This window comes from Strigops habroptila, chromosome 5 (assembly GCF_004027225.2).
Source record: "Strigops habroptila isolate Jane chromosome 5, bStrHab1.2.pri, whole genome shotgun sequence".
NCBI lineage: Eukaryota > Metazoa > Chordata > Aves > Psittaciformes > Psittacidae > Strigops > Strigops habroptila.
The window spans coordinates 71,686,129-71,701,948 of NC_044281.2; the positions used below are offsets into that span (position 1 = coordinate 71,686,129).

The 15,820-nt window shown below is 47.0% G+C and overlaps 1 protein-coding gene across 2 annotated transcripts in view; it reads left to right on the forward strand.

Moving 5' to 3' along the window:
* MXI1 (MAX interactor 1, dimerization protein) overlaps window positions 1-14,770 on the forward strand; it is a 57,681-nt gene extending 42,911 nt beyond the window's left edge. For both annotated transcript variants that reach the window (XM_030488778.1, XM_030488779.2), the window contains exons 4-6: window positions 10,078-10,192; window positions 11,363-11,534; window positions 12,861-14,770. In XM_030488778.1, the coding sequence (XP_030344638.1) occupies window positions 10,078-10,192; window positions 11,363-11,534; window positions 12,861-13,024 (451 nt within the window). In that variant the 3' untranslated portion in view covers window positions 13,025-14,770. The remainder of the gene's footprint in view (window positions 1-10,077; window positions 10,193-11,362; window positions 11,535-12,860) is intronic.
* Window positions 14,771-15,820: the final 1,050 nt, after the last annotated feature.

Genomic DNA, 15,820 nt, shown 5'->3' on the forward strand with positions numbered 1-15,820 from the left:
TTGTGGACCATCTTTGATTCCTTCTTGAGAGGCTCCGAGGACTTGGTGGTATAGATCCCAACTGGAAAGCTCTTCCCATTGCCTGGCAGTTTTAGAGGCATTTAAGGATTATGGCGTGAGAGCACCCCTGCTTCTCAGTGTCTGACTGCAGAAACCTTGCAGGAGCCTGCAATACCTCCTCATTCCTTTTCAAAGGCACAGTGCTCAGCCAGGAAACCTCTGAACGGAATACCCAAGAATAGCTGGCGAGTTTGGAAAATCTTGGCTATCTTTGCTGCTGACCCAATTCTAGCTGTAAAGCTGAAAATCCATAGATCACAGCAAAGCCGGTTCCTGCTCCTCTTTGACAGAGGAACCCTTCTGCAATGTTCTGATGACTAGCACAGCTGCTTTGCAGGCATGGTGGTGGTGTGGAGGAGGATGCTGTGCTGGTTGGAGCAGCATCACCAGACGTTGTGGCTGTGAGCACACTGTGTATCCCTAGCAGGATAATTATAATGGGATTAGTGCGGAGGGCGGCACAGGACACCGTTGGCTATTTAAAGAGCAGGGCTATTTTTAACCACCTTTTAACAAAGATGGGGTTTTTATTAGACTGGGCTAGTTGGGCTTTATAATTAACCAGCCTGGCTTGCACGTTGCTGTTTATACCTTGCTTTGCATGTTTCCCAAGAGTCAAATGCAGGATTGTAACCATATCTTACTGCCAGGGTAGCAAAACTGGGATACCTGCGTGGTTGGCAGTGAGCATGATGGAAATGTTGGTGCCAAATGATCTTGTGCAAGAGGTGACCTGGACGTGACCATACCAGCAGCAAACTAGGCTGTGTTTAAGTCAGGAGAAGGTGATGTAGTGCATTTATGGCCTGTGGTGGCCGTAGGGTTTAGCATGCTTATTGTAAGCACAGCTCAGCCTAAAAGGGGTTTAGCTGGTGACATTGTGTTTTGTGCTGCAGTAGAGTTCAGTTAATGATGTTCACCAGGGATTAGAATACTTCATGGCTAATGGCCAGGATCAATAATAGTAGATCATCAGTATATAATTTTAGGGGGGATTAACTCTGATAAATAATAATAGACTCTGCTCCAGAGCACCTGTTGCTATTTGACATCTCTTAACTGTCCAAATTTCTCTCAAAGAAAGGCATAGAGAACTGATGAGCTGAGAGCTCAGTGCTAGACCTGGATAAAAATGAAGGGGCAAGAGAAAATGCCAGGCATTGATTGACTCCATTCCTGTGCTGGGCAGCTGGCCACCTATGCTGCTCTCATCACCTTTTCATTGTGAAGCACAGGCTGTTATATTTGATCTTTTTCTACTGAGTTGAAGCAGTCTGTCTCACTGGTGCCTCTGAAGATCAAAGGGTTTAGGAAAGGATGAGCAGTCATGTTCCCAAACAGCTGGGAGTTCATTCTGGAGGAGGCACCTTCCAAAATGGTATCATTTTTATTACTGTGAGCATCTGTATTCTAATTTTTTTTTGCCATTCCTTTAAGCATCCTCGTTCTGGAAGTCGTGGGATTACAGATGGTCTCTTTTATTATTATTATTCATTTAAATGAGGCTTCTGTATTGTAGCCCTCTGGTTCAAAGAGAAAAACTTCAAGATATGCAACAAGTAGACCCAAAGGCCCAGAAGTTATTGTGTGAATAAAACCAGACCCAGATACATCAGCTTCACAATCATAATGTTGCTTTAGTCTAATTGTTTAGGATCTGCTTGATTTGGGATTTTGTGAGTGCAGTCATGGGATCCTGTTTAGATGTCAGTGCATTTGGCAACTGTATTCTTGTTCCCTTTTTTGATTTTTGGAAAGCCTTGAAGTAATTAATTTGCCTTCAAAATCACGATGAAATTAGGAGAGCCCTCAATTAATATTTGATTCTATACTTAGAAGGATCTCGAGCAAGGGAGAGACCTTGATGTGGAGAGAGGTGGGGAGAGCGTGTCTCCCTCCAGACTGCAGTAGTAGGCTAGAAAGACCCGCGCTGGAACAGACAAGCGGTGGCAACAGACCACTTGGCACAAGGTTTGTTGGTCTTGCAGCCTCTGTTTGCCAAGAGCCTGAAGCTCTTCCAAAGTTGAAATCAGCGATGAGTCTTCCCATCTAGAAGAGCTGGGGCTATTTGTGTGTGCCTGTGGGGTGCACATGCCAGCTTGGCAGGAGAAGGCCAGGTGGGATTTGGGGACAGTCAGGGCAGGGGTTGTAGGACAACCTCTCTCAGAGTTAACAATGGAGAGTACAGGCAGTATATTTTAAGTTAAAATCCTTGCTTTTCACTTACCTTAAGGCTCGCAGCTTCTGTCACAGACATGAGAAGGGTTTGTGTGCTGTAAAACTGGCCATATTTTCCAAGTATTCCAGTTGTTTGGCAAAGCACTTCCTTTGCCAGTGTACCTTGTTTTGGGTTTGTGACTGAGGTGGCCTTTGGACAAAACGCTGCTGTTGCAGAGCTCATCAATTCATTGCTGTCTATTTCATTTCCACTTATGGGCTGGAATCAGGATGCTGCTTTCTGGAGCGCTGTACCACCCGTTATCTCCCTGTCATGTAGCTTGTCACCTGGCAGAGGTGCCTTGATTTGTGTGGCTTTGGAAAGCTGCATTGCCTTGTTCTTATTACTATTATTTGTCTTGCTGTTGTTTAATCATCGGCCTCTTCATTTGTGGTTTGCTTTTCATCTGCCCTTGATTTGAGAATACAGTTGGTGCGTGCTCATCTTTAACTTCTGCAGACAGATCTGGCATTAAGATCAGGCTGAAAATGTTGCCCGTAGAACTTTTTTGTTGCTTTAAATTCGTATTTATATCACGTTGTCAACTCTGTTTATTGTCAGACCTAAATTTTCATTTCTTTGTTTATTTTAAATGATAGAAAAGCTTAAAAAAAAGCAAAGATCTAAAGGCTTATTTTTTTTTTTTCCAATTACTTTTTCATGGTACATTTTATTAGCATTTGGAATACAAACACTCTTACATGCCAGGAAGCCATTGGTAGAAATTGACTGGAAACAGAGGCAATGAGCTAGTATCTCCTTCAGCCAGGAGCAAATGCAGGAAAACAAATAAACCTGAGAAAAGACCTGATTTACAATCAGAAAGCAAGGCTCGTTCCGAGTGATTTCACAGCTCAGGTGGAGAAGATTAACTTTTAAGTGCCTATTTCTGAGCCAGGTTTCTCCTCCGAGCACGTGTCTCATCTGTGGTGTCCTGTGGAAGTGGGGTGAGCGGTGTGCCTATTGCAGGCTGGCTGGGTGCCACTTGCATAATGCTCTGCAGCAGAGCAGCACAGCTCGGCCCCCAGTGCCTCCCCATCCAGGTGCTTGGCACATCTTCCTTCACTAGAGAAAAGTGTTCAGTGAAGCAGGGGGCACATATTGCAAAGGTTTGGGCTGGGGGTTATAGACAAGAGCAAGGAAACAACATCAAGCTGTTAGAGATAAGCGCGCCTCCGACCTGTGAATTGCTTTTAGAAGGAATCCATATTTTCCCCCCGTTTCCCTGCCCTGTGCTTTTTGCACGTGTTTCTCATTACTTTTATCTCAAAATCAGTCTCATCCAGTGAATTATTGATGTGGGGTCGCTTGTGTTTCTTCAGGAACTGCCTTTCTTTAACCAGCGATTCCCTCCTGATTTTTTTAAGTGATCTGTTAGCTCTGAAATCCAAACAAAGTTGGTGGTTTCTAATTGCAGGGTTAAATTAGACTCAACTTTGAAAAGGTATGGAGGGAAGAGGAGGAGAGCAGAGGGGAAGGATGATAATGTCCTTTTCCATGTCAGGATCTACCTTCTGCTGGTTCTTCTGGTGCTGCTTTTGGTTTGGTTCTGGGGTTTGACATCTCTTGGAGATCAAGTGTCTGGTTTAGCCTCAGCAGGACATGAGCATATTCCTAATGTTAAGCACATGCTTAAATCCACTGTTGAATGCAAGCCCTATAGACCTGCAGGCATAATACAAAAATATCTGGGAAATGCTTTTCTTTTCCCTCAGATGCTCCCTTCTTTCAACATAGAAAAATCAGAATTCAGCATTTTGAAGAGCTGCTGGAGGCGACTTGGTCATTTCCTGCTGGGAGGGAGGCTTGATCTTTTAAAGATGGGAAAAGAGTGTGTGTGTCTGTGTGTGTGTGTCCGTGCCCGTGTGTGTTTTGCAGATGTTCAGGCCTTGATTCAGCAAAGCCTGTCAGCAGTGTCTGACTAGGAGATAGTGCTGAATCTGGTAAACCTGCTGCTTCAGAGCTGAGTGTGCACGTGTGTGACTGACTCTTCAGCACAGAAAGTTTCTGCTCTTTCTATTGCTTCCGCCCATGGTGGAAGCTGGAAAAACACCCCACAAACCCAAACCCTGCCCTAGCAAAGAAGCCACAGTCTCTGCAGGGATGTTGATGTTCAGGGATGGCTCCATGGTGGTCTTGCCCACAGCCATTGCTACAACATTCACAGGAGGAGGATGGATCTGAGCAAGAGGTTCACCCACTGATGGATCTGAGCAAGAGGTTTCTCACTCAATATGGGGCACTTGGGGGTTTGGCTGAGCCCACCAGGGCCCAGCAATGGAAACTGATAGTGGCCTTCCAGCCCTAGGCTGGCTTTGCAGGGGGCTCCTGGGACATTAAGGGTAGGTGGGTTTCTAGCCCCTATGCTTTGTAACCAGCAGGCTTGAGGCTTGAAAAGGAGGTAAGTGGCTTCCTGCCCAGCTTGTTGTGGTGCAGAGTGGTGGGGTAGGTTGATTCTTACCCCAAACCTCTTCAAAAATGTGCTCAGAGGAGTGGGGGAAGGAAATGGGTTTGGTTTTTTTGCACCTGCATCATTTTCTGCACTGCAGTTTTGATCCAGGCAAAAGGGAGCCCAGTTCCTGCAGTGGGATTTGAGTGCGTGTTGTACAGGGAGACAGCTGAAGCTATGAGCAAAAAGCATGCATAAATAAAGGCTTCCTCCCCGTGCTTTATATAATCAGAGTAGATGATGTCATTGGGAGAGGAGAGGAGAGGAGAGCCGGCTGTGAAATTGCAGCCCTCTGCAGCCAAGCAGAGCCAAGTGCAAGGAGGGGCTGCACAGAGCAGGGGCCAGGCTCCTCGATGAGATGGGCTCAAGACCAAGGGCCTGGGGGCTCAGGCTTGGAGAGGAGCTGGGGGATAGAAATAGATAATCCAATAACAGTCAGAACAGGCACTAAGGGAAAGGGGGAGAACAGCATGTGCCCAGCGGGGCTGCCGTCTCAGGGGCCAGCACCCCCTTCCACAGGCAGCCACCTATAGCTTGTTGTGGATCAGCTGGCAGGGCTGTGGGGCTGCCGGTTTGGGAGCTGATGTATCTTCTCCCACAGCAGCTCCTGGAAGAGAAGAGAGGGTATCCTTGTTCTGCTTGCCCTCCACATCTCTGGGGAACTTGCTTCTAGGCTCTTCCTGGCCCACTGAGGTGGGGGGAAGCAGAAGCAGCAGAGGGGCTCTGTCCTAGCCAGAGCTGCCTGCTGGAACAGGATAAAATGTTCTTTGGTACTTAGAGGTGTGTGTTACACTCTGGTTTTCTGAAGCCTCTCGGGTGCTTTGCTCCTTTTCTGGCCACCCCAATACCCCACATGGTAATTTCAAACAGGAGTCTTGCCCCTCATCAGGCTGAGCAGGAGCAGGGCACCAGGCTGATCTCCTGCAAATAAGGAGAACCCCCTTCTTTCACATGCTCCATGGATTCCTTCTTCAGCACATCCAGCACTTACCGTGTGCTCAGGATAATGCTGTGAAAGCCTGATTTTTTCCAGGGATGCTTAGGCAGGAGAAAGGACTCCAGCTTCTCCCACCTCCCCTGCAGCAAGTGTGCAAAGGCTTCTGCAGCAGCTGAAACTGGAATTCACCTCCTGTCATCCTCTGCCTTCCCTGGTATCAAAGCAGCGAGAGGCAACAGCCTTTTGCGCCAAGCCCGGCTTGTTTCTCTGTTATATAACAATATGGGCATTTAGACTTGTTTTTCCAGATATTGGCAGATGCATCAAATATTGGCATAATCCAGTGGTTTACATGGAAAGCCGTCTGGCTCTGTCTGGAGCCTGCACAATGCTGGTATTTTCATTGCATACAAGAGCCTGCAGCGTTGTCAAAGCCACTTTGCAACAAAGGCCAGGTAAACAAGGGGAAAAGACATTTGGATCGTGGCCTGACCTGTGGGATTACAGCTGTCCAGGTACAGCTCCAGGACTTGGGAAGAAAGATTAATAGGTCTGTGATTGTTTTCTCTCTGAAATGGCCTTTTAGCTAAGTTTCTTGTGGTGCTTTTGAGCTCTGGAGTTGTATTTCTGGGTTTTACTGAAGCCACTCATTAGCGTGTCAGACCTGCCTGTGTGCTCTGTGCTCTAAGAACCCATCGTGGTCCGCTTGGGCTGTGGAAGTTGAGGGAGGTCAGGAACCATGACCGGGATAGGTTTTCAAAATGAAAAGGCAGAGTATTGAACACTGCAGAGGGGAGAAAGCAGGGGAAGCTGTTTGATTTGATCTCTCTGAATTATAGAATCATGGAATGGTTTGTGTTGGAACGGACCTTAAAGCTCATCCAGTTCCAAGCCCCTGCCACGGGCAGGGACACCTTCCACTAGAGCAGGTTGCTCCAAGCCCCTGTGTCCAACCTGGCCTTGAACACTGCCAGGGATGGGGCAGCCACAGCTTCTCTGGGCACCCTGTGCCAGCGCCTCAGCACCCTCATAGTGATGAATTATTTCTTAAGGAAAAAGGAAAGCAGCATGGTTATATGCCAGCATGGTTTGGGCTTTGCTACCCAGCTCCCAGATCAGGGAGCTGCCAAGCAGGAGGTGACCGCTGGGTTGAAGGGCCTGGCTGTCCCCGCTCTGCGCCAGCCTGCGCACCGAGGCTGCCCCACTGCTGTGTGCTGATGGAAAGCCCTGGGTGTTCCCCTCCGTTAGCTGTGGCTGGAGATACAAACACACTGAGGTTTGCAGTGCCTCGGCTCTGAGTGCAAAATGAGGGGAAAATCCAAGAGCAGCACAGAAGTGATTGCTTTGGTCAAACCTTTTCCAAAGCAGCCTCTGCTCAGCCAACACAACCTGGGTGTGCAGTGTAGTCATTGCCTGAGCTGTGCTGTCTGCGTCGTGAGCTTATCAGCTCACACCCTGTGTCACAGACATGTGTCCCCTCCTGTTGCCTGCTGACGGCAGAGGCCATCACCCTTGCTGCAGGCCTTTGGTGACCAGTCAGCAGAGCTGAAAGCCGTCTGTGTGAGCCTGGGCCAGTCTTTTGGGCTTTGAGATCCAATGTGGGGACCCAGAACTGGGGGAATGTCTCCTTTGGAGCCCTGCATGCCAGTGAAGTAACTCTCTGTGTCCTCATGAGGACACAGCTCTGACTGCTTTGTCTTCTCCCTGCCCTTGTTAGGGCCTGCGGAGTTCAGTAACTTTTAATCCACTGTGGTTCTGGGGCACAATGGGAAGTGTTTCGGTGTCCAGGGTTTTATTACAGCCTGATCTTTGCATATAGCTTTCGGTGCTTAAGAGTGCGGATCTCATTGAGTCTGCACATAGCTTTTGATCAGTGCCATACTTTTAACCACATTCCCAGCAATCCAGCCAGTACTCGGTGCTCACTCCTGTCCAAAGCTGATCGCTGGTTCCAGGAATTGCAGTTCCTGGTGCAGCACTTTCCCTGGTTCCTGGTAAAACCTCCAGTGCTGAGACTCAGCCCAAACCTCGGGCTGTAGATGTGTTGTCCGTTGCTCTCTGCATTTAGGAGTGGATTGTGGTATGTTTGACACTGGTTAGATGTTAATTCCCCAAACCTTTTGTGTTTCCTATTGCACAAATAACTCAGTTTTCACCATGGGCTGGGAGCTGCCCTTGCTCAGCAGGGCAGGGGGAGTCTGTGGTTCCTACCTGTAGTAGATGCTGTGTAGCAAGTCCCCTGTTAGGTGGAAGCAGCCCTGCTCCTCAGCCTCTAGATCCATGCACACATCTTTAGATGCATATTTAACCTGGGCTGATCCTGTAGGTGAAGCTATAGCCAGTGCTTGGGCTCATGCTGGGAAGAGACACATTCTGCTCTGTGCTGCAGCTCGATGGCTGTGCTCTGACAGCTCTGACTCAGTGACTTGCCTCTGTGGCATAGCCAAAAATGGGTTCAAAACCCAGAATGTCTTTGACCACGGGATCCTCCTCGTTTTCCTTTCTCTAGCTGCAAGAAGTCAGTGTCCAGTCTCTGTGGGATGACATGAAGGGTGGTGCCAGTATGAACCAGCAGTGCTTTTTTGTTGCTGACCCTACAGGTCATGATGGGACATTGGGCAAACACCCTTAGTGGGTGCACACAACTCCTGTTGATCAAGCTCTATGTTTAAAATGGGCTTCCAGGTAGAACAAAACCTCCCTGTGTCAGCCATATGGGTTTGATGTCAGTGGGGTTTGACCTAGAACAAGCTGAGAAGTAAAAGATGAGATTGATGTCATTCCTGGGTTTTTTCCAGTTTGATTTTTGGATTATGATTTCCCTTTCCCCACCCCTCCAGTTGTTAATATGGCATGAAAAACACACATTCTTCAAGGCCCTTGCTGGTTATAGGCAGCCCTGTGGCTGTTCTCGAGACAGAATGATGGACTCTTCGTAAGGAGATGTGTAATTGAAGCAGTGAGGAGCTCACAGCTACAGCACCACTGGTGAACACTCCCCTGCGCTGACAGTTCATCAGCAACCCCCCTGACCCTTCCACCCTTAATCATCCTTGCTTGTCACTGGCATAATTGCCTGATTACAGACTCCTCTCCCCCACCCCTTTCAAACCGGGGGCAATAGTGAATTTGAAACACGAATGGAAATGAACTGTCTCTGCTCTTGGTTTCTTTTCTTTTTCCCTTTTTCTTCTTCCCCTGCATTGAGATGGATGGGGCTAAGATTCAGTTTCTTTGTGCCTGAGCAGGGGCTGGGATAGGCTTTCAGGACTCTTTTGCACCGGTGTTTCTTGCCTGTGAATGGTGGAGCTGATGTCATTGTGTTATTGATTGGGATGACAAGTTTGGACATAAATCATTAATGTCTGGGAAAGAGAGAAGGAGGGGGAAAAGGCAACCCAGACTGGATAGTTTTCCATAAATCTGCTGTTCATTCCTGCATACATGATACAGAGGAGGAGACAGCGGGAGCAGTGTTCTGTGCAGCCTGGGGACCATGTGCTTTGCCACTGCTGCCTGAAACATTTTCCCCAGGATATACATCATAGAATATCACAGACTGGTTTGGGTTGGAAGGGACCTTAAAGCTCATCCAGTTCCAACCCCCTGCCACGGGCAGGGACACCTTCCACTAGAGCAGGTTGCTCCAAGCCCCTGTGTCCAACCTGGCCTTGAACACTGCCAGGGATGGGGCAGCCATGTTTCCATGTTCTGCAGAAGATGGCTCATATCTTCAGTTGTGCTTGAGCCTGTCTTTGTAGACGTGAGCCAAGGTCAGAAGACACCCAAGGGAAGGTCTTGGCTTCTCTTGTTCCCACAGAGCTTGCACTGCCAACCGCATTTCAGACCTGAGCCCAGACTGGAATAAGAGTGCGGTTCTTGGGAGCTACCATCCTTCTGGCTCCTTTGCTGCCAGCAGGGACTAGTTTGGGTGGTTGGGGCTCACCATTTTTTCCTCATTGGATCTTTTTTTGTGCAAAAAGACGGTGCTTAGATCAGTTCATAGCAAACATCCCCCACCAGCAATGCACAAGAGTGCAGGGGGCAGCAAAACTGCTTTCACAGAAGTTCTTCTTGGCAGAACAGACAGCAGAGAGCTGAGAGAGGGGAAATCCGTGAGGTACTTGAACCATTTGACGCTGCAAAAAGCTCATGCTGATGAGTCACATTATCAGTTCAGACAGCAAGAAAATAAACAGTGTCTGTCAGAGGTTAGCAATGAAGCGAGTGTTGGTGAGCAGCTGATGTTTGCACTGTAAATAGTTTAGTGGCAGTCTGTCCTGGTACCTGTGGGAATCTTGCGATGTGTGGAAAGAGGGAAACATGGAAAGCGCCTTGTAGGAGGAGGTAGAGAAGGAAATGATGTTCCCTTTGTGAAAGCAGAGCTCTGATGTTCCTCTCCTCCCCCTGCAGCCGAGCTCACCTCCGCCTGTGTCTAGAACGCTTGAAAGTTCTGATACCGCTTGGACCAGACTGCACCCGGCACACGACGCTTGGGCTGCTCAACAAAGCCAAAGCACATATCAAGGTAAGAGCTGCTTTTCCCACCTGCTTTCAGCCTGTTGGGAAGTACAATCCAATCGCTCGCTCTTGCTGCCTAGAGGTGGCTGTTGAAGAACACCTTTAATAGAAACAAAAGCAAGGAGTCTTGTCCCCTTGGTTCATCATTTATCATTGCTACAAGCTGCGTCGTTGGAAGAGTCCATAATGAACTGTGTTAACTACAGAAATGATTGATCTGGAGAGCAGGGGCAGGGGGCTTGTTCTTTATTGTGATCATTCATTGACAGCTGAATCTCTTTAAAGAAAAACATGCCTACTGTTGAGTGGCTGTGTTTTGATGGGAAGTGTGATGTGCCTAGTGAGTTTCCACTGCTGAAGCATTAGCACAAATCACAAGAGCGTGAGACAGGGCTGGCTTGCTGGGGTTTCATGTGTGAACCCGCCAGCTAGCCCAGTGCGCTGCTAAATTCACGTTTGGCAAAGCAAAGCATGGAAAGCAAAATGCAGCATTGTCAGTATCTGAGAGAAGCTGGAATACTTTGTCACAGGGCAGGATAGCGGGAGGGAGGATGGGTGGTGAGGGAGAAAAAGCACTGCTGAAGGGGCAGCGTTAGCCTGAAATGACTCCTCCTTATGCAATGTGCTTGTCGTAGGAAACAAAGAACAGTGCCCTGGTAGATTTCCCAGCTGTGATCAAAGAAATCTGTAGTGGGTTATGTAAATCGCTTACTGAATAGAAAAGTGTTTCTGAGAAACCCGACAAAACCACGCGGCAAGGAGCACACAGCTCCCAGGGCACGTTTTTATGTTAGAGAGGATCGTAACAAACCCCGAATTGGTTTGCTGAAGGGAATTGAGGCCCCTTCGTGGGCAGATCTGGTAATGCAAGTGGCTCAATCCACGTAGAATGACCCACAAACCGCTGCGTTTCAGATCGTTCCCCCCGGAGAGGTTTTGTCCTCAGAGACTTTTCATACTAATGTGTATAATTCATCAGGGCTTGGGAGGTGGAAGAGATGCGAGGAGATGGCATTGTTCTTGGGGGCTGCAGGGCAGCTTGGTTGAGGGCTCTGTTGCAGCTTAAATCCTTCTGGGCACTGGGAAGGTGTGAGCAGAGCAGGTGGCTGGGCAGTGGAGATGGGAGGGAAGGGGAAGAGGCTGAAATGAATTATTGAGTCATATGCGTTCATGTCAGAAACTTGAAGAGGCCGAGAGGAGAAGCCAACACCAGCTTGAGAACCTGGAACGAGAACAAAGATTCCTAAAGAGAAGACTGGAACAACTACAGGGTCCTCAGGAGATAGAGCGAATACGAATGGACAGCATTGGATCTACCATTTCCTCGGATCACTCGGACTCGGAGCGAGGTGGGTGTCGCTCAACTAGCACTGAATCCCCACGAGATTCATCCATTTCTTGTCTCTCAGCTACCCCCTTTGGTATTTAGGCTACTGAGTTTGCACACATACACGCACATACATACACTCAGATGTATATGTAGTTCTGCATATGAAGAGTTCAGCATCTGGCATGAGCTCTAATGAAGTCTGGAAGAACTGTTACTGTCAACTTGAGCCGATTTCTACGGCATTTAAAAGCAACCTGTTTCTCTGAAAAGCTCTCTAAAATGCCAAAACATTAGTTAGCAAAAATAATGTGATCACAGTATAGTAGCTAACTACCTGGTGGTAAACTGGAGATACCCATTCTGCTTTTTGGTCTCCTGAATCTCTCAGCAACACAAAGAGGAAAACATAAGCAGATACTAATGGGACTGGCATGGATGTTGCAAAGCAGCATCCAGCTTCTCATTCTGTGCTTGGGCCATGGTATAACCAAGGTACTGTGGTATAACCAAGAGAACAGAATCAGGCAAATTGCTTCTTAAAATTGCCAGAGTCACTCTGCACTCCCCCCCATTTTCTTCCCCAAAGCTTCCCATAGAGTTCATCTCCTCAGTTAAAACTGGGTAGAGATTATCTGAATGGCTGACTGAATTCAGATCATTTTCTTTCTTTAAATATCTCTGCTGTGGAGAGAGATTGAGACGCAATGAATAGTTTGATATTTACTGACAGACCCAAAGGTGGTGTATAGTTTGGGTGTGAGTTTGTAGTTAAAATCCCTTTGGAACATTTCTAAACTGGTTTAGGAACCAAGATACCTGGTTAACTAGGTCTCTGCTTTCTAAGTCTTTCTTAAAAATAACATTTATGTTCTGAAGTCCACTGAGCATCTGTGAGTGTAGCCCAAGTCCCAATGGTGATGCACTGTAATGCCCGATGTGAGTGTTCCCAGCTTTAGCAACATAATATCAAGCAAGTAGCATGAGTCCAGATAACTTAATGCTCCATTTCCTCTCTTGCCCTTTGTTTTTGTTTCCAAAACTGGGATATCAGAGCTCCAAAGAAAGAGGTAATGGGGCAAGTTCGGTGTGTGGTGTGGCCAACCTATGCTGATAGTGTGGCCAGCATGCTGGAGGCCAGGTCCCTAAGAAGAACTCCAAGCTGATAATCTAGTCTTTTTATAAAACATGTCCACAGCCATAGCATTCCAAGGAGATGGCTGGAAGTCTTCCTGCTGGAACGCTGCTTCATCCCTGGCTGGGGGAGCCCCAGCAGCTCACTGGCTTGAAGGTAGCAGTTGTGTCTGCGGTGCTAACCTGTGCGTGTTTCTCTTGTTTTCCTTTTTAGAAGAGATTGAAGTGGACGTTGAAAGCACAGAGTTCTCCCATGGAGAAGTGGACAATATCAGCACAACCAGCATCAGTGACATTGATGATCACAGCAGCTTGCAGAGTATTGGGAGTGACGAGGGTTACTCCAGCGCCAGTGTCAAGCTCTCATTTGCTTCCTAGAACCAAGTGAGACAACAGTGCAGGGCGAATGATTTCACTGGGGTGATCACACTGGGGCCTAGATGCCAGTATCCTCTTTCAGAAATGACATGTTGACAGCTAGTCCTGGAGAGACCTGTACATAAAGCTTTTTGGGTAAAGGAAGCCTCCACAGAAACCCACATGTGTTCATTTGGTCATGTTACCGATCCCAATTCCTGCTGGCAAAAGGTTAGACCAAACACTAGTCCCTGAGAAGTCAGTGAAATCCATTTGTTTCTGTGGGACCTGGATCTAGACCTTAGTGATGAAACACTTTGTTTTGAATTTATTTGTTTGAAAGAGGATACTAGAGACTCATCCCTCTCTTTCTGTCACGAGATCTGAGAAATGTCAGCATGTCTTCTATTGCATTCAGGTTGAACAACCTAGTTTAGGCCCTTCTGAAGAGCTTTTGTGGTCCTAAAAGGACCGTGTCCTACAGTCTATCACAATCCAACGCTGTCGTAATGTACTAGGAAATCCAAGAAGGCTTACGTAGCCTAGGAATACCAATGACAATAATGATTAAGGTCTCATTCTGTGCCCAGAAAGAGAGGGGCTGCAAAGAGAGATGTTCAGGAGAGAACACCATTCAGCTCAGCTTTCTGTTGGACATCATTTAATAAGCAAGTACCTCCGCTGCGGGGCTAAAGCGAGAGGTACGCGCTTGTAACCTACCAGCACATCGTGGGCTGTGTCATGCCTCGGGCTGTGACACCGACAGCAGATCTCCCTGTAGATGCGTGCTCAGGCACACAACCAGCTGAGGACAGAAAGAAACCAGCACACAGGAGAGGTGACACGCCAGAGAGTCATGCCCAGATACTGAGCCACTCTGACCTTTTTATTTGAAGAGATTTTTTGATAAACATTTGTAAATGTGTTGGGAGGGAAAAACACCCCAAGTCTGATGTGTCTTTTTAGAGCTTGTCCATACGAATCCTTAGATGTCTTTTATATGAATTTATGCCATGAGAAGATCTCTGTTTCGATGAAGCACTTGACCCAATGAAATGCAAAGATGCTTTTTGCCATGCACACAACGGATGAAGGCTGTGCTAGCTGGAAGAGGCCAGGTTTGGTGGGGGTTTCTTCGGATTTCTTTTTAGAATCATTCCCTTTGCTGACTTTTTGAAGTTCCAGTCGAGTAGTTAACCTAGTTAAGCTCAGCACGTCTCTCATGTTAATGTACCGTTTTGACTGCACGTCCTGTTCCCAAGGGCCTTGCCATCTTACCTATGCAGGTGCTGTTAAGAGCTATTCTAGCAACTGTTTTCTAATTCTCTTGGAGACGAGCGTTCTAACCTGCACTTTGAGGGCTTTGCTTTTGGTTTTATTTTTGTCTTTTTAATGGCCAGGATTCTTTTGTTTTCCCAAGTTTTACAGAAAAAAAAAAAACCTTAATAGAGTCCTCACCTATGGCATTGTTTGAAACTTTGTATATCCTTCAGTAATTTAACTACCCCTCATTACTAAGAAAAAAAAAGAAAAAGAGGAAAAAAAAAATATGCTTTATGAAATTCATAACTTATTGCTGATTTGAATGGGTTGTTAATTTCACTCCTTTAGATTTTATTTTATTGTTTTAGGTAGGGTTGGGCAAAAAGAGGTAAAATACAATAAAAAAAAATAAAATTAAAGACAACCGTATTTAGCAGTGCAGTGGAATTGTGTTTAAATGTTAGCATATGGTCCCCATTAAAGTAGCACTTTAACGCCATTAAACATTTCTGTATCTGAAGTGAGTCGTGTTCTTCCATCTGGGTCATTCGTGTCACTGCAGCCGACTCCTCGTTCTTCTTGTGCCCTTCAGTCCTGCAGTGGGAAGAGCCTGAGTGAGTCTGCTGGAGACTTCTGCATTGTGATATTGCCTGTGTTTAAATAACCTGATGTTTCCCCCACTCTCCTCCAGAACGCGTCGTCCCCTGCAAGAGGCACAACACACGTGCTTGAGCAGAGAAATGATCTTCCCATGGCTGAAATGAATGATTTCTGTTTGCTTGAGGGTTTTGGAATTAAGTTGCTTACTAAGTCTGGATGAGGTTGCTGCTGTTAAAGCTGTTTTCGCTTGTGTGTATGGAATCCAGTGCCGTGGTACATCCATTCTTCTTCCTTCTGGAAGGTGACCTGGCAGCAGCAGGAGTCTGCTGCAGGCAGAACTGAGCTCTAGGTTAACAAATGGAGCCTGAGAGTTTCCAAAGAAGAGGATTTATGTTTGCGGTCCTTACAATCTCTGGATGACACAAGGTTTGGTTCTGAAAAGTGGGAAAGTTTAGCTCTAGCAAGGGATGTTATTAATTTTTATTCTTATATATTGTAATTATTTATTCATTATTATTCTCCTTGAAAGCCTTGACCACCAGCAGCCCTGGTGCTGAGCAGTTGAACACCAGTGGGTTGATTTATTTATGACCCTTTTCTGTAGCTGTCCCAGCACCTCTTCCTTCCTGTTATTCCTGTTTGTTTTAAATGGCTGCTTGGGAAAGAAACACCACAGCTGAGAGATGCTGAAGTTCAAGGGGTGGGGAATGGCTTTGCTCTCCTGGTTGGCATAAAACAGTGATATGGTTGGAATAAATGTGTCTGAAATGTTTGCTTGTATGCTCCAGGGCCAGTTTGGTATCTCCTACCTTTCCTAGCGTTGTGGACTCGAAGGGATCTTGATGTCAAGTGCAAATACAGTGCAGAAAACAGCAGGAGATGAGCTTCCATCACCAGGCACCTGCCTGAGCGCTCAGCTAGCAGCAGTGGTGCAGCCAGGAGGAGGACCAAGCA